This window comes from Prinia subflava, chromosome 11 (assembly GCF_021018805.1).
Source record: "Prinia subflava isolate CZ2003 ecotype Zambia chromosome 11, Cam_Psub_1.2, whole genome shotgun sequence".
Taxonomy (NCBI): Eukaryota; Metazoa; Chordata; class Aves; order Passeriformes; family Cisticolidae; genus Prinia; species Prinia subflava.
In genome coordinates this window covers 16,211,150-16,235,162 of record NC_086257.1, presented here as the reverse complement: position 1 = coordinate 16,235,162, position 24,013 = coordinate 16,211,150, and the positions used below count along the sequence as shown (strand labels likewise).

Below are 24,013 nucleotides of genomic sequence, written 5' to 3'. Positions count from 1 at the left end.
AATTATATCCTCCCCTAGAAGCCTTGTGCTTGTCACTAGTAGCATTGATCCTAGAGTGCTGACATGGAAATGAAACATATTAACCTGTTGTTCGCACCTTGTTCTAATCTTTACAGGCTAACCTAAATTTTTCTGTGTCTTTCCTTTTACTTCACTGGAAGAAAGGAAGAGGAAAATGCTTGCCATGCCTGTGCCACTGATTCACAAGTATTTATATCCAGCTCCACAGCTGGATAAACCCTTATATTCAGCCAGCCTGGATCCACATGGGATTCTCCACCACACACTGTCCAAGAGAGTGCAAGGGAGCAAGTTGTGCACAGACATGAGAGCTCTGGTGAAAGCACCAGTAAGCATTCTATGGTAACTACAGAGCAGATGGGGAACAAATTTCTTCCATGCTGCCCCTGAGCTGGGCAGCAACCTTAGTATAGATTGGCCAATTCTCCTATAAGTCACCAAAACAAGAAATAGAGATGATGGAATGGTTAGTGCCAACTTAGATTTTTCTTAACAGCAGCTTCCTGCAGTTAAGATCTGTGATACTGACCACTGAACATGTTTTTAAAAACTCAAAGAAGTTTTGTAGTAGTTCTTCTGAACTGCAAGTATAAAAGGGTCTGTTGACACCACAGTATCACCTGAGCTCACTTTTCCCACAAGCTCTTATGTGAAACCAAACTTGCACGTAGCTGTGATGAGCTTTTTCCCTGAACTCTCCCCTTCCTCAGCTCTGCAAGTTGCTGCAAAGACCACACAGAATCAGCATTCCCAAGCAACTCATGTTGTGGCTTAATGAATTACTGCTCATTAGCTGAGCCCCAGTATAACTGCTCTGTGCTTATCTCAACTGCAAAGAAAAATCCCTTTAAAAAGATTTTTATAATACACAATTTTGTTTTGCTCAAATAGCATGTCTTACCTATAACTTAAATAAAGGGAGTAACTTGTTAGCTTGTAAAAAGCATCCACACATGGACTATGAGGCTCCCTTAGAGCAGGACTGGAGCCAAACAGCTCCACCACCTCCCAAGCCAATGTCCCCACCTGTCCTTCTCCGATGCGGGGACAGTGCCGGTGCTGGTGGATCCGGGCACGGAGGCAATGGGAGTTCCGACCGTGCGCAGGTTCTGGATGACAGAAGACAGGAACTGCTGGCTTGCACTTTCATACAGGTCAAAGCAAATTTGGTAGGCCATGAGGAGGTTATCATCCTTCACCAATTTTTCCAAGATGTCACTCACAGCCTGTGGGTCATCCAGGAATATCAGGCACTGAGCAGGAGAAAGGGAAGAAGAGAGAAAAAAAAATAAGAGAAGGCATCAGATACTTCAGAATGAGAAGGCAACACTACTCAAGGACGCACTCCAATGCCCTCATCTGCTGCTTCCACAGAACACCATCTTCAAAGAAAGCTTTTCTTTCTTTCACTAAAGACAACAGAAAACTCAGAAGAGTTTTCATAGAAAAACAAGCCTTGTCCTACTAGACACAGAAATTTCAAAAGTACACTGAAGAAGCACCAGCCATTCTGTAGGGATGTCTCAGATGAAAGGAAACAGGCGTAACACTGAGTCACGTGTATGTGGCATTCCAAGACTGGCAAAGATCTGAGAACATCTGAGTATCTTCAAAACTGGTTGTCTAAACACTTTCAGACAACAGCTTACCAAAAAACCAAAGCACTGGGAATGTTCTCACGAGGAATAAATAAAATTCCAAGCTGTGAACCTACCATCTGATACTCCCTACATAGGCTCAAAATATTCTGTCAGAGTTGTCTGTGTCCTCAAACTGTCTTTGAATGGATTTCTTTCTCTATAAATTGACCAAATATGCAATCTTTACATCTCTTTCTCAAGTTGGCTTCACTCTGTTATATGTTGGAAGCAAGCAACCAGGAAAAGATATTTCATTTAACTGAACCAAAGACAGAGAACAGGTAGATGTCACACCAAATTTTCCTAAAGAAGAGTAACTTTTTATTATCTTTAAATATTACTTTGAAAATTTTACCTGGCACACATTGATGAAGTCTGGTTTCTCCAGATTCATGTAGATTTTAACTAGAACTCTCAAGACTTTATTACGAAACTGTTTATTCTGCATCAAAGACATACAGAGCTTCAAGCTGTAGGCCAGCATCCCAGGAACATCATTCTGAAATAAAATTCAGGGATATCAAGCATGGATTTAGACAGAGAAACAGGACTTAAGAGAGGAAAATAAAGCTATCCTTTTTCTATTTTAAAAAGCAGACCAAACATGCATATAAATCTTCAGTTTCCTTTTCTATTTTCAGAAAAGCTTATATACAAGTGTACTGCAGTTTAAAGAAAAAACACTATCAAAATCATAGAAGACCAATATTTAATTCAGAGGTTAAAACATGGAAAATATTAACTTAAAAGTACAATACCTATCTTCCCTTCACCCTTCTTATTCAAGCAATCAGTGAATGCAGTGAAATTCACAGCACTAACATAAAATGGCAGCAAAACAAACCAGGCACCAAGAAAAGATCAAGTCTGAGAAACTGATTTGGTTACTAGACCTCACAAAGGTAATTCAGAATGATGGGTTTATAATGGACAAGTTATTAAATGCATAGGACAACAAACAGAACAAAGAAAGCAAGATGGATGCCTTATGATTATCACTCATACCGATATGGGAGACATATGGGAGAAATGGGAGACATCCAAACATGAGTAAAAGTTGTAAACTGAAAAGCAATAAAATTTAAAGGCTTCAAACTATGTGTCTGGCATATGATTGAGATACTACAGCATAACAAGATTGCACACAACTGTTGAGCTGCTGCAGATGACTGCTTCTCTTACTGCCACTAACATGACTCACCTTAAACCCTCAGTGAAAGATTTTAAAACCAAGGTGAACCATCTTGGAGTCAGGGTAGGCCAAGACTGCACAAAGTCACTGAAAATTAGAGCAGCTCACCCACCTACTGGAATTTTTTCTTTTGCTTGCTATTAATAAATCACTTACCCAGCCCTAAGGATCCCTTCCCACAGTGAATTACAGCCGATGACAGGCACAACTAAATAAAAGGGCTGTTTTTACATTATGCCAGTATTAGATCTCCACCAGTAGCTGACAGGGAATACCTTAAGAAGAGAGCACACAGCCAAGCTTCCTGGGAATATTTTCCCATAACCTTGTAGCTCAAGGATTTCCTAAAGACAGGGGAGATCTTCCTATACTTGATAGTCCTGAGTGACTCTGCTTTCCATGAGCATGCTGAACTGAAAACCCCTGAGTTTTCTCTTTTGTTCTGTTCATACAAAACAGAGCAAGTTCCACAGCAACACGGATCTTGCACTTGGCTTCTGGATCCATACCTGGAAAAGCCTAGCTACAGGCACCTCCTGTCTCTTGCACATACCGACTCAAGGATGGTTTTCTCAAAGATGTCCAGCCTGCGTGTCTCCAGAGCGATGCCAATGGCCTGCTTGTACTTGTGGTCATCCAAGCACCGCTGGAACATTTTGTTCACAATCCCTTCTAGCCTCTCATCCACAGGTTTCCTCTCCCCTTCCGGCAGCTCCGCGTTCTCCACGCACTGCTTGGTGTAGTGGTCGATACATTTTGCTGAAGAGATAATGAATAAATATGGGGGGAAAAGTCAAGTTCCCAGATTTTTGTAGTCTTGTACAGGTGAAGCATGCACATGAACATGTTCTACCAATAAGTACAGGATGGGAAATTTGACATTTGTGTAGTCATATACAGATAATAGTGGAAAACACTTATCTCCTAACAAACTCTGATTTTAGAGCTGAAATCAAGTAGGTATTTTAAAAATTAAACCAAGGATATGATTTTTGTTCCAGTGTCATGTTAAATAAATGAGAAAACAGCAGTAGGAGACTTCCCAGCCCCACTGCAAACACCAGCTGGGGAGACTGAAAGCCAGCCCAGCTCCATCATATCCTGTACAAAGCAAGTGACTCCAGCACATGAGATTTTTAAAAAGCATTAAAATTATAACTGTGGTCAACTGCTGACTTGCCATCTTGTTGTGGGTGGATAAACACAACTGTCCCTCTCAATTAGGTGTGCAGCTACACTTAGCAGTGACTTATTTCCAGTCATGCTGAAATTGATAACAACATCAGCACACAAATGAGAGAAAGGACAATAAACAACCAAAGCAATTTTCTTATGAGGAATTCACTACAGAATAAGGGTTAAGAATAGGGAAAAAATTCCAGAACTCCGAGTCAGTTCCATTATAGAACCCCAAAATATAAGAAAGTACAAACTGGTAAACAAACTGGTAAAATTAGCTGCAGCATTGGTTTAAATGAACATGAAGACAACAAGAAGAATACAGAGAAAAAAGCTAATCCAAGTAAAATTTCTGAATTACAGCAGCTTTGACAACACGAGAGCTTTTCCTTTGTAACAAAAAGTTCTTTACCAATGATCGTCTCCACATATTCTGAGTTGTCATTGACATTGAAGAGGTCACCAGCTCCCAGCGCGTAGTTCAGGGATTCCTCAAAGGCTCCCAGGTGGTAAAAGACTTTAGAGGCAACCAGAGCAGCAAACTGGCGGCTCCGAAACCCTTCGTCCTCATAGAGAACTTCACTGCAGAGGAGGGAGAGAAGAGCATCAGCTCTGCATGCTCACATCTCTTTAAGGCCACATGACTCAAGTACAAGCTTGACTGAACTTGCATCTTTGGGACCACAGCTCCAACCCCACATGCACAAACATCAGAGCTTCCTAGGAAATATGGAACTACATGCTGTATTAGCCATTGTCAAGAAACCAGAACTACATCCACTTCATATCTCATGTTCTTTTTCAGCAGTATTAAATGTCTTTTCTTACATTTTGTCCACTGACTCAGAGATTTCTGCCCAGAAGTCATTGACAACAGCATTCAACTTGTGAAGAGCAAACTCCTACACAAAAAAAAAAAAAAATTTCTATTAAAAATGAGTTTACCACCTTTCCCCAGTAAAAATGAAGTACATTCTAGGATGAATATCATGAACATTGACCCATTTCAACAGTAAATTCTATTTTAAGAGATCTTTGCAAGCGTTCACTAATCTTTGCAGGTTCTTCACACATAAATAACTGTTCACAGGTAAGACAACTCTAGCATTCTTTTCCATGGCCCCTCTCTGATGAATGACTGGCTGATGGGTCTGACAGATGAAACTGTTGTTGTGACAACCTTTGTGTAGCACATGGAATCAACCTGTGGTTGCTTCCTTGCTCAAAACAAGGAAGTTTGCAATCTGACAATTTATTTAAGCCCTTTTTTTAAGCTTTCAGGTTAGATACAATTTGATGTCCACCTGTTGCTGTCCAACCAAAAATTACTGAGATCTACTCCTTTATGATTTTAAGCTCTCCACATAATGCATTTGCTGTTGTTTGGTCTCAGATGTAAGAGCTTACCTTGAGCTGTGGCTCTTCTTCATCCAGAAGAGAGATAATTCCAGCTGCAAAACAAAATGATAGTTACTTTTGGTTTCTCTGTATCAAAAGCAAGCTTGTCATTTAGCTCAAAACCAACAGACTAGGAATGAAAGCTGTCTCTGAAATGCTGATTTTACATCTTCAGGATAACATTTCAAAGATCAAATTCAAGTTTGTATTAAATATAAGGTAAAATAGTTCAGATTTTGTAACTGAAAAGGTACATTATTTATAGAAGGTGATCCTTCCTAGGGGAAAACAAAGAATTTTTCCATGCCAAGGAAACTGGCCTCAGGGATAAGAGGAGATGTATCTCACAACTTTATGCTTCTGATTGCTGATCCTGTCCAAGAACATTTGTACAGTTACAGAAATCCTGTTTAACTGACATGACTGAGAGGTTCACAGGAGCTGAATCTGAAGAACAGGGCTAGGTGGTTTCATTGTCAGATTGCAAAGATGCAACAGAAAGGGCTGGAATATGATCTGATCAAAGTCCAACACAATTCACTGCTTTAAATCTTTAATCTGTTGTACAGCTTGACAACTTTAAATCTGAAAAAACCCACATGAAACAGGAAAGGCCAGCAAGCCTTTGGAGGGTTGAACTGGGCTTCCAAAAGATCTTGATATAGCTAAAAGGAGCATGTACAGGTCCAAACCAAAATGTACAAATACAGAACCTGAACAGAACAGAGGGTTAAGATGAAATATGACCAATAACATCATTTGGCCGCAGTGGGAGGCAGAGAACCCAAACCTCACACAGATGTGTAAGTGAGAGCAGGTCTTGGCAGATCCATGAGGCACCTTCCCTTCCCACTGGCCAGAGCCCGTGCCCCGTGCTGGGCACCACGTTTGAGTCACCAGCAAAGCAGGGCAGTAAGAACAAGGAGCTCTGGCAGTCAGCTCCTGAAGGGTGCCTGGAGGATTGGAACTGGCTGGTCTGCAGACACCAGGGAAGGGTGCAGAGTTCAGGGCAGCTGCCGGCAGGAAGGGAAAAATCTGATCTTTGTGTCAGATATTAACAGGAACAGTAACACCAAACTCTAGTGAAGCCTCAAAGAATGAGGTCTGATGAGCTGAAAAGTTATCTCACAGGGACACATTTATTCCTTTGCCTAATGAAGTTGCAGAATCTCTATTATCAGGTATTGTTTTTAAAAAACAGGTTAGACACACATCCATCAGTAACAGGAATTGAAGGAACACCAACGTAGCTCCTAGGCAAAGAAGGCACATTCAGCAGTCATCCCACTTCAAGCTCCTTCCAGCTGTTTCCTGCATCTCTGCACCAAATATTTGCTCTTTTAAAAAAAAATTAATATTAATATTTTAAATAAGTTCCTGCATTTACCTGATCTGTCAAGAGAACATAATCTCACTCCTACACACCACCCACATACCTCACTCCCATTTTTATATTCTTTAAAATGCCTCTAAAATTAATTTGTACTTTTCCTCAATTAAAAATAATGACTTAAACAAAGCAAAGGGTTCAGGAAGAGAAAGCTACCTGGACACTGTCACCCTCTGCACTGTTTCTCTCGCCAAGCCACAACCAGCCACATGTTAATTTCTAACCTGAGTGTTTCTGCAAAGACTTTCCACATTTTTTTTACACTTTCAAGTCCCCAACAGATGCACAAACACCGCGTAACACCCAACTCCTCACGCCTCATTATCCGGCACTCCTCAGACCGACGTTTCCTCTGCAAGGCATTTGCGTTTCTGAACTCCAAACCTCTCCCTCTTCCCCTCTCAAGCCCCTGCTGCCCCTCTCAAGCCGCTGCTGCCCCTCCCGAGTGCGCTCTGGTTTCACACCGAAATGCGAGGGTTCGCTCGAAGCAGCTGAACCCTCCGCTCACACCGCGGGACCCCGCAGAGCCACCGGAGCCCTCGTCAGACACCGGCAGGAGACGAGCACGGCACCGGGCCTCAAGAGCCGGCCGTGCCGGACCGCCGGGCCCCGGGGAGGGCTCTCTCTGCCGTCCGAGGGTGACCGGGGCGGCCCCGCGGAGCCGCGGCGGTGCTCAGTCACGGCCCTGACTCAGCGAAACCCCGGCGGACAACGCCGCCCCGCGCCGCTGCCTCACCGGCCGAGGTGATCATGGTGCCGCCGGGCTGCCCTCGGAGGGGGGGTCGGGGAGGTCCGAAGGGTCCGGGGGGGTCGGGTCGGGTCCGGTCCGGCCCAACCGCGGTTCCGCCGCCGCTGCCCGGCCCGGAAGTGCCGCCAAAGGCCCCTTCCGGCGGCTCTGCGCTGAGGGGAAAGGTGCCCGCGAGATCGCCTGCGCGGGACGGCGGAGAGGCAGGCAGGAGGCGGGCAGCCCTGCGCCGGGGGCCTTGTGACGTCCGCGGCCTCTCACGGACACGGCGCCATTCCCGCGGGCCACTCGGGGGCCCCCACACCCCCCACGGGCTCCTCACGGCCTCCCGCAAACCCCACAGCACTGCCTGGGCTGGCGGGGCCGCGGGGCCGCAGCTGTGAGCTCCCCACGGGTGACTGGCGGTGCCCGCATTTGTGCCGTGCCCAGAAAAGCGGCTGCTTCCCCTGCCAGGGCATGCCGCCCGCAGTGGAGGGACATCTTCAGGGGCACAGCGTGTCCCATGGTAGTGCAAGGATCAGCGATTTTGTCCCATGGGTTTAACACCTCTTGCCGGTCGCCTCTGCTGCACAAAACAGATGGGATACCCAGGCTGGTGGATTTGCACCAGGGAAAGCCCGGCTGAGGAGCAACGGTGCTACCAAAGTGCCCAGACCTCGGCAGCATTCATTTCTCCTTGTTTCTACTGAATAGGAAGAAATACCCTATGAAGGACTTGAATTCCTTGAGGATGCATAATGGTATCAGTTAGTGAAAGTTATTAATGGAAGTTACTAATGAAAGCTCATCAGACCCCCTACCCACAGTGCCAAGAGGGGCTGCTCCACTCCTGGACCATTGGAAGATCTCCAGCCTTCTCCATTGCCCCACCAGGGCTGCACTCAGTTCTGCTCATCTTCAGCATATCAGACACTGGGGTCACTTCTGTTCCACCCCACTATCCAGCTTTTTCAAGCCAAGATAAATATGAATTAAGCTATGCCTAATGCTACTTTAAGTAAAACGCCATGGCGAACAAATGAGCACGTTCCAATTGGGAAATCAAATGTCTTTATTCAACAAGCACGTAATAGTGTCCTTAAATTATTCAATCAATTAAACATATAAAACTATCTGCTTACACCTCCAAGTGCACAGATAGTGAAAAGAGAAAAGAAAAGTAATTCAAGTCACTTTTATTCCTTAATCAAAGAAAAACAATACTTTTGGTCAAATGTATTCTCGCTCACATCTCCTAAAGCCTGGGCAGTTCATCCACTTCCACCAGACTCTTACAGGGGTAAACTTGCATGATTTACCCAAAAATTACCAGTAAATAATTATTAAATTAGTAAATCATTATTAAAAATAAGTAATACTGCTGATTTGCAGCACTGAGGGAGGCTTAACTGCCAGTCTGTGCTCTTGGATACCCCTCTTCATTGGAGAATTCCTAGCAGCAAATGCTGAATGCTGCAAGAAAATAAAGATTCCTACTGGTGAGTCCTGCTTGCCCCACCTAACCAAGGGCTTTACTGGGAAATACAGACCAGCACAGCGACCTGGACTGCAGGGATGGAGCAGGAAGGAACCTTTATCTCACCAAGATGCACTGAGTGCTCAGTGCTGAAACTCAGGGCCGGTACTACAGCCACCCACACCAAGTCAATGGTTACATTTGTATTTTCTACAGGTCATAAGCACAGAAATCCTACAGAAATCCTGGAGGCTGGAAGAAGAGTGGGTCAGTGCCCTCTGCAGAGCAGTTCCTGGTCAGAGCTGGAGGGATGCCAAAGGCAAACTGCTGGAGGGAAGTGCTGGCCAGAGCTGCAGGACTCCAGACACTTCTGCTGCCAGTGGGGAACAGGGAGCCAGAGAGAGGACAGACATGCACAGAGGATGCACTTTGGCAATTAAATCAAAGTAGAGGTAGGCAGGTTGAAATTTCTAATCTGAGCTGGAGGAAACTCCTAAAGGAAAAGCAGCCCCAATCTTGTGCTCAAAATAAAACAAGACCTCTTTTATGTTGCATAAAGAATTTAAAATATATTCTTGGCATTAGTGTAATATTCTTTGTAAACCAAAGATTTCTAGTTAGTTGTGTTGCCCCACAGGCTACAGGCAGCCCTTTGGAACTACTTAGATAATTTTTATATGTTTATTTATGAAACAGCCACATCTTGTTGTGCTGCAGGCCACCTCCAAGATGTGCCACCATGCCTGTGGAGATGTCCCAGGCCCTGTCCTGTAGCCCCATCTAGCACCAGCCACACCTTGGTGCCCACCTGCCACCCCTCCAATCCAGGCATCCCTCAGGTAACCTGGGAGCACCAGGACAAGCCAGAGGGACGGATCCTGCTCCCAGACCCCACTCTGATCTGGATGCCAGTACCATCAGTACCTTTCATGTTATTCTTGCCACTCAGGCTGGGCTGTTACTGCATCTTCATGTTACACTGTTACACGCAAGCCTTTTCAGTAGCTGGTAGATCCAAGAGTTCACATTTAGACCCACTGCAGTCTCCAAGCAACTGTGTTACTTGTCTTTTTTTTTTTTTTTTTTTACTTTTTTAATCACAAGGAGGGTGGGAACTTCAGAGCACTAATAAAACAGGAAAACAAGGCAGCAGAATCAGTCTGCCAGGGAGGCCAGCCCCAGCAAGCTCAGCAGGGAACTTTGCTCAGAATTAGAAAACATTTCTAATTCTTCAAACAGGTGGCTGCATTTCATATGCCAATGTCATTTTGTCCAGGATGTGGGGTACATCCCCAAAGGGCTTCTCAGAAGCCCAGTGTCCAGCAGCAGCTCCAGGTGCCCCAGGGCAGCAGGGCACAGGAGGGAATGGCTCTGGCACAGACCCCCAGGGCTGGTGGCAGCTACAAAAGACCCTGATGAGTTCAGCCAAGCAGCTTTTCCCTGGAGCTGTGGTCCTTGGAGGAGAGCACCTGCACCAGCTCCTCCTCCACTGCTCCAAATCCCCTGGGCAGATCTGGGATGTGGACTGTGTGGGATGCCCAGCAGCTCTAGGTGCCTGCGCCTCCAGCAGCTTCTTCACAGTTTCCGTTGGGGGAAAGGCTGGCCAGAGCCACTTCTTCCTCAGGGTCCTGCAGGTCATCTGCAGGGAGCAGAGAGAGGTCAAGGCAGACCTGAATGGAAAACCCCTCCTCCCAGAAAATGCAACTTAAAATGGAAAGAAAGCATGGGCTGAAGCTATTGATATATACTCACAGCCTCAACACAGGTGATTTTTTTTCAAAACTGCTTTTGATTTTGTTTTACAAACTCAACATTGCTCCAGCAAAAAGAGCAAAGGAGCGCAGGGCCCAGCTCCTGGCCTCCTGAAGTCTCAGTAACCCCAAAACAAGTTGCATGGCCACAGGTTCCTGCCCACCACTGACAGCAAGATCAGGCACTTCAGTTTTCTGACCATGGAGAGTGGGTCTCACAAGTCTCGTATGTCTCACATGTCTCAAAGCTGCATAAACTGGGCATTAATTTCAGTTGTTTGTCTGACTCTTGTGCTCTTTAAGTATTTGATATATTTAAGAGGCATTTGGACAAGGCCCTTAAAAACACCTTTTAAAATCTGGTCAGGCCTGAAGTGGTCAGGCAGTTGGACTAGATTATTATTGTAGGTTCCTTTGAAGTGAAAATATTCAAATATTCTGTTCTATTCTATTCTATTCTATTCTATTCTATTCTATTCTATTCTATTCTATTCTATTTACAGGGAAGGAGTTTTCCCTCCTCTTCATGTTTCATACTACAATCTGGATCTCCACACCACAAACGCTGTAGCCTCCTGCATAAAGAAAATCACTGCTGGGAAGTGCAAGCCAAAGTGCCAACCATGCACAAAGGTTGAATGCTGTACTATGTGTTACCTGAACAATTTCCTTTAGAACCAAGGAGCCCACGGCCCTCTCCTTTCTCTCTGCCAGCCCCAAAAGCAAATGGTTTGGGAACACTCCTTTCACACATGTTTGCAGAAAACATCACATAATATCAGGGTGCTTCCAATTCATTGCTTAGACAGAGAGTAGTTCTGCTTCCAGACATTCAAACAAAATGCAGCTGAGTTCAGTAGTCCTGCCAGGGGTGTATTTATCACCAGACTCGGCGTGGTTTTGTTTATACAAGCAAAAGTTCAGAAAACAAGGAGATGGCAACAGATCAGACACGTATGCTGGTTGTCTTCAGGTTTGGGCTAAACCACAGTCAGGAAAGCAAGGTCAACAGCAGAGCTGGAAATGGCTGGAAGAGGCTACCAGCAAGGGGTTTGGGCACCAGAACCTCAAGGGCATCATGAGGAACTTCTGACAGTCACAGCAGAGTATAAGGGAGGGAGCTGGGCATACCTTCATGAATGTTGTTTTCAGCTTTTGCTTTGTAATCTTTTCTCCAGCTCGTCTGGTTCCAAGAAATGCACTGCAGGAAGGATGGGAGCCTCCACCTCTCCCTGTCTTTCATGTCTTCTGAATAAACCAGAGAAGATGAGTTCAGATGGGTAGCAGGTCAGCCCTGCTGCTTCTTCACCTCTCCCTCCATGAGCCTTGCAACAAAACCAGGTCCTAGCAACAAAATCAGGTCTGGTCCAAAATCCCACCACTGGAAAGCACAGATCAACTCCTGGCAATCCATATTTTTGGCTGAAACCTTTGTACTACCCTGGAAATTTGTCCCTGGTGTCAGTTTTTACTTTGCCACCTCACTGCCAAAACCAGCCTGGATGTGGCAGCTGAGAGTGAGCAAAAGAAACCTGGCAGGAGCTCAGCTGGCACACGTGGCAAGGCTGGGCACTGACACAGAATTCCCACAGAAGGAGGAGGTTTTCCTTTTGCATTGTCACACAGCTTCTACCACATCAACCTGTTTACTGCTGCCTGCTTTATTCAGCAATTCCTCCCTCCCATGGAGACCTGCAGGACTGTCTTACACCAGCACACTGAAAACTGCAGCTGTGACTGCTTGCAAATTGCAGAGAGCATGTGGTCAATGTATGGTAATTATTCTAGAAGACAACAAAGTTACTACAGACTTTCAAGCCATTTTAGTAAAGCACTACAGCAGCCTGTAAAATACTACAGCAGCATATTTTACATGGTCTCCAACAGCAGCAGTTCAGCATCCCCACTGAAATATCATCCAGCCTTTCACCTCCTAATCAGATAACAAACGATAAACCACTTCAGTGTCCTTCAGTTTATCGAGCCATTGCAACACTAAAGGGCTCAGTGTCTTTCTGGCAGTCAACAAACAAAAAAACCCCAGTGCACTGCCTGGGGTGCACTGCCTGAAGTGTTCAACTGCTCTTTGGAGGCACAGCTACGCTTGGGATCCTCTGTCCAGGTGCAGATTTTGGAAGGCAAAGCTCACAGAAGCATGGAAAGAAGTTGTCCCTGCCTAAGGTTGAACCCTGAAGGTGATGAGAGTCCTCATTACAGACACAGGTCCTGGGACACTTACATGACTCAGAGCACCAGGCAGAGCATCAGAAGTGAATGAGCACACACAAACAGGCTGAAATACCTGATCTAACTCCTCCTGCTCCTCGTTCTCCACAGCCAGCCACAAAAATTCATATACTGAGCCAAGCACCAGCAAAGTGCCAAGGCAGAAAAAGGTATGCAGAGATGCTTTTCTGCCTCTGCAGCTGCTGTCCCACCAGACTGCTGTGACCAGAAGTGGAGGATTCACTGGTGTCTGGAAGCACACCAGAAATTCTTGCAGCAGGAACAATGTGAGGAAGACAAAAGCATGTGAAAGGAGAGAAGCTGGAAAGAGTATTGTGTGTGCCTCAGTAGAGAGGTGGCAGAAGACAGACCTGTGCCCTCACCCACCAGCCACTTCAAAGTTCCTAAACATTCAGATCCAAGATTCTGAGCTGAGCTGATAGAAAGGAGCACCTGAACTGCAGCCAATCATCCCCATGTCCCAGGGATCCCAGGAAACACTGTCAACCCTGTGGTGCTGAAGGCAAGTGCCAGGACACCTCGAGGTAAAGCCAGCTAGACAGCAGAACACCCAAGCCCTTGGAAATCCTGGGGAGCAAGGTAAAAGTGGGAAAAAATGAAAGAAGGGAGGAGGAAAGGGAAACAGCCCAAGACAAGCAGTGCCAGAGATTAAAGGGTTTTATGTGGCAGCTGTGAGAGCAGAGTCTGCCCAACTGCCCATCACCCAGGGCAGATGCTGTTCCTCAGGCCTGCTGACACCCAGCTTTCATGCTGCCATCCTCACCCTGACATATGATTTTACATCCAAACAACAGCTTGCTGTTGTTACTTATTCATTATGCAAAATCAGATCAAGCATCTTCCTCCTGCAGGAAGGTCAGGTCCTTCAGGCACCCTACAGCACAGGCCACATCCCAGTCCTGCTTCTCCTAAGAACACACATCCAATAAGCATGGCAGGCCACCGTGTCATGGATGGCCACAATGTCACAGCTGTCAGTTGCCACATCCCTGTTATCCATGAGCTACTCTAGTGTTTCCCAAACTGCTGGGAAGTTTGTCCACCCTGGCTGCCAGGTCTGAGAACCTCATCCAGGCAGATCCCATTGGAAAGGCTCTGATCCCACCAGCATGAAAGAGATTTCACTGGGGAAAGGCAGTGAGGATTGTGCATGTGTAAAGATCCCATCAGTAGTGAGTGGTCAAATCCCAATGGGAAAATCTGTTGGGTAGAGAGAAGATCCCATAAGGAATGGTCAGATACTAATGGGAAAAGCCTGACCCCATTGCAGGGGAAATCCCACGAGGAGAGATCAGAACCCATTAGGATGGGGTAGATCCCACTGGGAAGGGAAAGATCACACAAGAAAATGGAGCAAATCCCACTGTAATAACCGGGCCCTGGGTGAGGGAGGGAGGAAGGGAAGGAGGGAGGAAGGGAAAGAGGGAGGAAGGGGTCCCCCGACCCCGGTACCTGCGGCGTGCTGCAGGGCGGCCCGCAGGGCGCGGCAGGCGGCGGCGCGGCAGTCGCCGGGGCTGCCCGGGCTGTACCGGGCCGCCTGCACCGTGCCGGGCGCCGGGAATTGCCGCCGCAGCGCCGCTTCCAGCACCGCCGCGTCCTCTCCGTCCCCGCCGGGCAGCAGGACGCCCACGACGGCGGGCGGCGGCCCCGCGGGCAGGCGGCCTCGCACGTCCCGCACCACCTCCCGCAGGCGGGTCCGCGCCCCGCGGCCCCGCGCCGCGCCGCCGCCGCACAGCACCAGCAGCAGCCGCGCTCGCAGCGCCCGCCGGCCGCCGCCGGCCGCCCGCCTCGCCCGGTACCCCGGCACCGGCCCCGGGCACGGTGCGCTCGGCGCCTCGTCTCCCAGGAGGTCGCGGGCGAAGGCGGCGAGCGCGGGCGCCGCCGGGGCCCCCTCCACCACCTCGGCCACCAGCAGCACTGCCTGCCGGCCGCCGGCCCGCTCCACCAGCGCCCGCAGCTCCTGCAGGTCCGCCGCCGCCATCCCCCGCCGTGCTCCCTGTCCGGCCCGCACCCACATGTTCCCCGGCCCTGGCCCTGGCTCCGCACCGCCCACTGGCCCGCACCCGCCCCGCCACTCGGCACCAGCCCCGAGCACCAACCCCGGCCCCGCGCAAAGCAACACCCGGGGTAGCGGGGCGAGAGGGTATCAAGGAACGCCCCCTGCTTCCAGATCTGTCCCGGGACCCGCACAAGCCCGCTGTTCAGAATCCTGTTCGTGGTCCTGTGGACAAAAGCCCAGGGTGTAATCAGCATCATGAGTTGTGTCAGCAGCAGGAGGGGACAGGAACGTGTGCTGGTCCCCAGAAACCCTGGGAAACTCTCCGGAAAACTGCCACAAGATCCACAGAGTGTTTAAACCCCTCATGAGCTGCCAGCACAGCCTGTGGTGTCGTGGTACTGGTTAAAGCCTGACTGACGTGCGGACCATTACAGCACCTCTCAGAGCTCTTCCAGAGCAGCACTGTGCCAGTGACTTGCCTAGAGATGCCAAGATGCCTCAGGCATTGGGAAGTTGCCTTTCTAGGTGGCATTTCCCCAGATTTATGAAGATAATTATTGCAGAGCAGGTTTAGAAAAACTTGGACTTTTCTTCCTAACTCAGGTACACCACTGGCTACTTCTCTGCAGTAGCCTCAATGTTCAAACTGCCAGCACAGCCACTAAAAACTAGTATTTGGGACCATGTGGAGCTGTTCTTCATGGCCACTGCAGCTCTTTCGTTGATTTTGGGTACACACGCAACACCGCCAGCAGAGGCTGGTTGGAAAGGTGAATGTCACCCACAATACCCAAACAACCTTGTTTACATTTCTTTACTGATTAACAGGGGTAAGATCTAACACATACAGCTCCCTTTGTGTTACTTAAAGAGGTACAACTCAGAGTTCAGAGGCAGTCATGAGCTCAGCAGCATTTGTAGTCCCCCACAAAATATCTTCAGAGCCCTGTCAGGAATCTGAGCAAAAACACAGATGTATTTAGAAGACCTGACACTCCATCAAACATCCATCTGACAGTCACAGTTGTAAAGAATCACTGTGGACAGTCCTAAATGAGTGTCATCACATTCTTTACATATGCCCATAGCTGACCACTGGAAGATGTTAAAGAAGAGGCAATGAGTATGAAATCAGACCCAAGGACCAAGCTGCCTCTTCTGGCCTTTTTTCTGGCTGTCCTCAGCTGGATTCTTGCCTTTGGTTTGAAAACAGGACCCAAGACTAGCTGTTCACAGCCACCAGTCTCCATTCTTTCTCAGTACACACATGCCTTTGACACCAGCAGTCCAGATTTTCTGCACTTACCTTTTTCAGTACGTCTTAAAAAATCACGTCAGACCTCACCAAGCTGGGGCAAACAGTTGGGACCATTGCACACAGACACAGCCCCTCCTGCCTCCCTAACCCTCCCTCATGCATTCTCCTACTTCCTTCTCACAAAGTCCCTTCTTGGCATGGCCAAGCTCCCAGGTTCTCAGAACTGCTCCCTTTTATAAGGCAAAGGGCAGATCCATCAGCTTCTCTGGAGTTGCTGGAATGAGCAGAGTAGATCAGTGTGGATCTGATTTGCCAGCCCTGAAAGAGGCCACAAAGGGGCCCTTCTGGTATGCTACAGGGCACATCCTTAAGGATCTGGAAAGAATCCATATCTGAAAAATAACATGGAGAATCCTTTCTCTGACAAAGATTGGTTTACAGGATCTGTACCGCTCTCAAATCCCACTCCTTCTGTACCATACTGCACAAACCTGCAGCTTCAGCAAGTTTTGCATTCTTAGATATAAGACTGCAAAAGCTTATAGATACACAGAGACACAGAGAAATGAGATAAATATTCAGGTTTTTAATCCTTCTTTTGATGATAATGAAGATCTTAGATGACAAAAGATCTACAAAAAAAACACCAGAGAAAAAATACATATAAACTCCTGATACAAAAAAAGTCATGCCCAGAGAGGATGAGAAATTAGTTAAGCTATTACGTAATTTGACTTCAAAATATTCTACTGTTCCTACAGTTCCTCCCATCCAAAATAACCTATCCCAGAAACTCAATCTGCTGGATGTGTACCCGCTTGTATGTAAGGTCAACTCCCTGCTACAAAGAGCCCTGGGGAGTTTCAGGAGCTTTGTTCCTGATGAGAACCATGTACCAAGGGCTCCTGCATCCAGGTTCTCCTGGGAAAACGTGGTCTGAGGCCTTAGTCTTGAGTTTCTCTCACTGTTTCAGTTTTGGGATAGTTTAAAATCTAGAGGCTTCTGGCCTGCTCTGATTCCTTCTCTGCTGAGTTTTCTTAGGGACATTTTGATAATCAAGCATGGCATTTAATGCAAAGCAGAAACTCAATGATTTTTGATAAAAGTTTCCCTGAGCAGATTGTTCAGCCAATGCAGCAAAGAACTCCAAGCTTTGTGGCAAGGACAGGGCAATGCTGAGGCTGCAGTGTCCCCTTCTGGCAGCAGCCACACACTGAACCTCATCCATACAGAAGGCCTGGGCAGACAAGCAAGTCACCAGGAAGGAAGCGTTCTGCAAAGAGACATCCAGCAGGACAGTGCTAAAACCAACCTGGCAGATTCTGCTGCCCAAGGGAATTCATTCTCCATCTGTCTTTGATACCTTCTCTTGCCTACATTCAGGCAGAACTCGGCAGTATCTGAGCTCCGGGAGCGAAATAACAAATGGCTCCTGGGAGTCGACTTCTAGGGGAAGAAACGCAAATGATAGCAGAACACCTGGCATCATCCTTTCAAAGCTAAGGCCTGTGGCCACCCAAAAAGGTTGGCACATCCCTCCAATGAAGAACTCGGTGTCAGTGAGGCTGTGGAGTAGTTAACATCGTCACAGAAAGCTCCAGCAGGGAGTCAGAACTGCAGCTCTTACACTGAGCAGCATTTCCACTGCCCTGTGTGTTTTGGGCAAGGAAGAGCCAACACCATCTGACTTGGAAGAGGGAACACGCTTGGCTTGGACACATTGTCCATCCCCATCCCAGCATGTAAACCTCCATTCTCATTTCTGGCTCATTGCCTGCAGGGTGCAGCTTGTCTTGTCTTCCCTCTTGTATCTGAATCCAGTTGACAAGCACCACTTCCATATACACTGTCCCTCTCACTGCCCTGGGCATGCTTTTGTGTCCCTCACCCCTGTGTTTAGCTGTGCTACCCGGTTACCTTCATGGCAGTTCAAGGCTTCTCTCAGTGCCCTACAGGCAGCTCTCTTTGCCTCCAGGACACCTCCAGGCTGGCCTGGGCTGTAAATTGCAGTCTCCACAGTCAGTTGCAGGGCCCCATCCAGCACGCATTGCATTCTCCTCAGCGCTCTCACTGACTGCTCCAGCTGTTCCTGGGAGTCAGGACGGATCATCACAAGCACCAGCACATCTGGCAGGCAGGGGAGGAGGTTCCTCACATCCCGGACAGCCTCCTCCAGGTGATCCCACTGCATGAGCCTTCTCAACACACTGGCTTGCCATAGCATAAAAATCAGATGTGGAGGAACCAGGTCCTCCTCTTCCTTTCCCTCATTCTCTGCCTGCTGTGGTTTGTGCTTGATGTCCCCTGTGCCACACAGGTCCCGGGTAAAATCCACCAGCAATGAGGGAGCTCTGGAGTCAGCATGGTCCACCTCCATCACACCCACCCGCCCGTTCCGGCTCCCCAGCATGTCCAGTAGGTTGAGAAAATCCCAGGTGGTTCTGTCCACAAAAGAGGCAGGCTCCTTTGAGGCCATAGCTTCCTCTCACACGTCAGTTTACTGTGCTGCTGGGGAAAGGAACGGAAGTAACAAAGGCAATTGCACAGCACAGGCTCAAAACAGGCAACACCTGCTGCTCTGAGCAGCCAACACTGGGTTGGGTAGGACTAAATGAACGTGAAAAAAGAGGTTTTGATACAGAGATTCACAAATTGCAGCCATGTGCTATTTGGGGTTGGACCTACCGGAAAAAGGCTTTGTACCTTGGCAGTCTGGTACAATAGAAGGAGGTGACAGGGGAGAGAGAAGGGATGATTACACACTTTTGGGCATCTTGTATCAAACTCAAAAGGACTTACTACCTTGTCATCAGCAAAACCCAACTATGTGATTGTGACCACAGGCCTACAAACCTGTTGTTACAGTCCACCTTGCTCACTACATTTCCTCCTCCTTCCTCTGTAATGCCTAAAGCTGGAAATCCCATCAATCCTTCCTTGAATCCAATGTGTCCAACCTATTGGTAGTTGTGGAAGACTAAAAGCCCTACCTGACCTGGCCCAATATCCCATAGGCTGCAATTTCTCTCCTTATGCTAAAAAATGCATTTTCCATGGGGAAAGGCTCTCCTGCTGTGATGCACAGCAGCAGCAGGCTTAGAGCAGCCAAATACTTTTTATACCTGAGCTGAGTAGTTGGGTCAAGTTTTTAAATTCCAATTCAAAGTTTTGATTTACCCAACAATGTATTCTGCACATACAGCTACTCCACCTCTTTCAGAAGAGAATTAGCTGTGAAATACCAGCCCACTGCAGATGTGCAAAGCCAACAGCTCGGAGGGCTCCCTGACACACACTGGCAGCAGGGCCAGGCAGGGAGAGGGAAACTCTCATGCCCTGAGAAGGAGGGGCTGCACTGGAGTGGGCTCGAGGTGTAGTTGAGCCAACAGACTCACCTGCCTGACCAACTAGGGATGCACTGAAAATGATGGAACTACTTGGTGTTAGGTGGAGCTGCCCTCACAAAGTATCCACAAGTCATTTTGGGACTGTGACATCAGCACCAACCATGACAACTGTACCTGCCTCAAACCTCCCTTTAACTACCCAGTATCTGGGGGGATTTTCAGAGATAAACTTAGAGCCTTGCACTTCAAGACTGTAAATTCATTTTTCACCACCTTATTGTTCAGCAAACCTAAAAGAACTATGGAAGGGCTGCAAAGATGCTCAGTGCCCTGCATGACATGCTGGGATAAGGCTGGCTGAGAAAACGGTGTTAACACTTGGGCACCACAGAGCCATGCAACAAAAAGGTGTTTAAATAATTTACACAGGGCAGACACTATGGGCACATGTGCTGCCCAGGTACACATGGGCTCATTATCTGTGATTCTACCAGAATTACTACTGTGAGATGTGAGAGAGCCTTTGCACCTGTGAGGATTTAGTGTCTCTGTGCTGTCAACTCTGATATGTTACCAAGAAAGAAGTCTCTCAAAATCAGTGGAGGCAATAAAACCAGAAAGATACGAAAGTTAAACACATTCTCCATTTATTTTCAATAAAAATTTAGATCCTAGATGGATACAGCATCTGTAAAACACAAAACCAGACAGAAACATGTTAGAAATCTTGTATTCAAACACGAGTTTTGCAGTTACAATCTAGACCACGAATCTCTTCAACTGCTCTAAGAGCAATCCCCAGTTTATACAGAAGAGGTGTGAGAATGGAAAAGCCCAACAGCAGGTTCAGTAACTTGCCAAAGCACTGTGCTGCTGGTACAGACTCCGTGGCAGCCAGCCCTCCTGTGCACCAACAAGAGTTCCCATGGCTCTGGATTTCAGGAATTACCTGTGCTGCTCCTACTGTGCTTTTTTTAAGGTACAAGAGAGTGACAGAAAGAAAGAACTGCAACCCTCTTGTACTCCTTTTGACATCACTAAGAAAATATTACATCACAGCTCTGGGTGAGAGACCTAAAGGGACAGTCCCACTAATGTCCTGTGACTAAAATGCAAACTGTGGGAGCAGGTGGGAGTGGCCATGACAGGACAGCACCGCCCTCAGTTAAAACATTTGGGAGGTAAGAGAAAAATCAAAACAGGTAGAGGAGTAGAAAGGTGCAAAAATACATAGAACAGATTGGTGGAAAAGAAATCAAGGCAGCTTTAGAAAGGAGCTGATTTCTGGAACTTGAAGAAGAGCCTTTCCAGACAACCTGAGCAAGCACACAAACCCCTCACAATGAGACAAAGCTCCTCAGCACAGGAAGCCAGGAAAAAGCCTCTCTAGGCTCCAAAAGGAACAGTCACCGAGCCATGCTGAACACCCAACAGCAACAGAACAAAACCAGAGTTCAAATGTTCCCTCATACTATGTGGAACTAAAAGACACCCCAAAAGCTGCCAATAAATATTTTGCTGCTAAACCACAGCCACTTACCACCCGGATTCTGTGTCCAATGGCCTTGGCAGGAAGGTTGGAGCGGAACTTGGCCCGAACCATGCCACTGTTCCCATGGGCGCGCGTCACCTTCCCCCAGATCACGCGGGTCCTGTTGGGTTTGCCTCCGGGGGTCACTGTGTTGCTGGGGAAAGGAGGCAAGGAACAGCTGAGCAGGGCACTCACAGCAGTGACAATGTGATCCCTCTAATACACCTAAATAATTCAGCTCCATAGCCATCTTTAACTAGACCAATGCCCGCTTTTATTTACTTGTGAAATTTTCCAGGCCTGGCATTTTCACTGTACCTTTCTGAATGGTAATTACAGCTTGTAATTTACCAGAAGTTCCACCAGACAACTGTTAACGGCTTACAGAGCTCAAAAATTTGGAAAACACTTTTGCTAATATGATTAAACTGAAAAATCAACAATATGAAATTGCCAACACCTTATTTCTCCAGACACACTGAAGGCATGAGAAGAATAGGCCATTGGGATAAATGGCAGAAATTGCCAATTGGTGGTGAAGTTATCAGTCTGATCAATTTTATTCAAGGCAATTCTGAACTCTAACAACAGCACTCAAGGAAAAAAAAAATGCAAATGCAAATAATAAGCAGCTGTTCCCAAGGTGTGCAAGGTGTGTAGCAATGGCAGCAGAGCAGAACTGACAGACAGCACTCAGACATGGGCACACAAAATCCAGGATACAAATTCATCCAGCCTTCACAAAATCACTTTACCATTTAAGTAACTCAACAGTTCATAGCATTTAACACAAATTCGCCCACCTCAATTTACTCCATCACCCCACCTTCAGTTTTTGTCAATCTTAGGCAACACTTGTTTCCCACTGCACTTGCTCTCTATCAAATATCATTATCTCCTAGCATTTGCAAAAGCTGATACAGGAATTGGCTAATTCAGCACAAGAATAAAGCATCACTTACTTTTTAGCTTTGTACACATAGGCACACCTCTTGCCCAGGTAGAAGTCTGTCTCCTGGCGGGCATAAACACCTTCAATTTTCAGAAGGGCCGTGTGCTCCCGCTGGTTTCGGAGGCCACGTTTGTAGCCAGCAAAAATGGCCTTGCACCACAGCCTAAAGACACAGAAAACATCTGCAGATTATAACTCACTCCAAAGTAACAAAAGTAAAAACAAATCACAGGCTGTTTCAGCAGAAACTAATTCCACACCTGTAGAAATTAGCAGAGGAAATTGCTGACTTTTACAAATCACTGCAAATACGTTCAATGAACAGAGGAAAGCTGAGTATGAACACGAAGTATTTATGAGAATGTTGCATTTTTTGCTTCATACTGAGTTTCAAATGCTTCAGCATTAGCAAATATTGCTTCCAAATGTCTACTAACACTGATAGGTAAACACTGCTTTTTTTCTACACACTACAGGAGGTCTCCTGTGTTGCAGTAACTGCTACAGAAGGTATGAACTACCCCTGACTTGTAGCCTCAAAGGATTTAACAGCAGGGTAACACCTGACATCCACCGGACACAGAAATTACACACACACCCCAGCAATTCTTCAGAACAAAGTCCTGCCTGCACTGCCCATGTGCAGTCATTATAAGACTTGTCCCACATGAGTGGACAGCACATCTGGTCCAAGGGCATCCAGCATCTGCCCCGGGATGCAGCAGGATCCAACTGAGATATCCAGTTCTACACGCCGCACGTGTAACAGGACATCAACTCCAGAGATAAACAGTTAGACATAAAGCTGAGATTCATAGAACCAACGAATGATTTGGGTTGGAAGAAACTTAAAAAGACAATCCAGTTCTGACGGCCCTGCCATGGGCAGGGACACCTCACACTAGATCAGGTTGCTCAGAGCCCCATCCAGCTCGGCCTTGAACAATTCCAGGGATGGGACAGCCACAGCTTCTCCAGGCAACTCCAGAGTGTTCCGATTTAATCCCTCCACTTACAAACCAAATCCCTACATCCTTAAGAAAATTCGGTGGCACAACAGGAAATTTACCCATGGGAAAACCACGTGGCTTCCTTTACTCAAGGAAACAGTGCATGTCAAAGCTCCACTGTACATTGGAGAGTCACAAACACTGCGCTAACAAACCCATAAATTTTACATTGATATTTATTGACAGGCCAAGGAGAGCGTGGCGCATCGTAACAGCAATTACAACCAGCTCTAGACACATCAGAACAGGGACACACAACTGTGCGCGTTCAACAGGGCCCAACACGACACCGGGCAGAGGAACGCTGCTCATTGCCTACTGCTTCAACAAACCCTCAGGAATGTTTCAGCAGCGTTACAGCACCGAGCCGAGAGCCACTCACTCACCTCCCGGCCATGGTGTCCTCTCGCAGACCCGGTCCCGGCAGGCCTGGAAACGACACACAGCCATGAGCCTCGGGCCGGCATCTCCGCCCAGTTGGGCGAGAGGGATCCCGAACACCCGGGGACTACCCGGGAGCCACCCCGAGCCCCGGGAGCCACCCCGAGCCCCGGGACCCTCCGCTCCCCCGCAGCGCAGCCGCCTCAGCCCCGCTCCAGCCGAGGGCCCCAAACCCGCGACTGGGGTCATCCGCGCCGCATCGGCGCCATCCCGCCTCGTCCCCGCCCCAGACCGCGCCATCCGCCGCGCCTCAGGAGCCCCGCGCCCGCCGGCGGCCCCGCAGCGCGGGCAGCAACCCCCAGCCCCGCTCCCGGCCCGCAGCCCCGCTCCGCCTCACCCCCGGCGCCCCAAGATGGCGGCGAAAGAGACCCGCGCCTGGCTGACTTCCGGGAAGCGCGCGGGCAGGACCCGAGCGGGCGGCCCGCGCTGCCTGAGGGAGCGGCGCGAGCGATGAGG

The 24,013-nt window shown here is 47.8% G+C and overlaps 3 protein-coding genes across 3 annotated transcripts in view; all 3 read right to left on the bottom strand.

Annotated features, from left to right (window-relative positions):
* Positions 1–7,657, bottom strand: part of PSMD1 (proteasome 26S subunit, non-ATPase 1) — a 64,482-nt gene extending 56,825 nt beyond the window's left edge. The window contains exons 1-7 of the mRNA XM_063407851.1: positions 7,557–7,657; positions 5,440–5,483; positions 4,861–4,934; positions 4,445–4,614; positions 3,407–3,612; positions 2,017–2,160; positions 1,048–1,274 (exon numbers count right to left, since the gene is read on the bottom strand). Of these exons, the coding sequence (XP_063263921.1) occupies positions 1,048–1,274; positions 2,017–2,160; positions 3,407–3,612; positions 4,445–4,614; positions 4,861–4,934; positions 5,440–5,483; positions 7,557–7,572 (881 nt within the window). The 5' untranslated portion in view covers positions 7,573–7,657. The remainder of the gene's footprint in view (positions 1–1,047; positions 1,275–2,016; positions 2,161–3,406; positions 3,613–4,444; positions 4,615–4,860; positions 4,935–5,439; positions 5,484–7,556) is intronic.
* Positions 7,658–10,084: 2,427 nt separating this feature from the next.
* C11H2orf72 (chromosome 11 C2orf72 homolog) lies at positions 10,085–15,089 on the bottom strand. Its single transcript, XM_063407853.1, has 3 exons — positions 14,472–15,089; positions 11,904–12,020; positions 10,085–10,660 (listed from the first exon to the last, which is right to left on the bottom strand). Exons 1-3 carry the CDS (start codon positions 15,034–15,036, stop codon positions 10,569–10,571), a joined length of 774 nt encoding a protein of 257 aa, XP_063263923.1. The 5' UTR covers positions 15,037–15,089; the 3' UTR covers positions 10,085–10,568.
* A 5,164-nt stretch (positions 15,090–20,253) lies between these two features.
* Positions 20,254–24,008, bottom strand: RPL35A (ribosomal protein L35a). The gene is made up of 5 exons (XM_063407831.1): positions 23,895–24,008; positions 23,503–23,545; positions 22,117–22,269; positions 21,164–21,308; positions 20,254–20,311 (listed from the first exon to the last, which is right to left on the bottom strand). Exons 2-5 carry the CDS (start codon positions 23,511–23,513, stop codon positions 20,288–20,290), a joined length of 333 nt encoding a protein of 110 aa, XP_063263901.1. The 5' UTR covers positions 23,514–23,545; positions 23,895–24,008; the 3' UTR covers positions 20,254–20,287.
* Between the last annotated feature and the right edge of the window lie 5 nt (positions 24,009–24,013).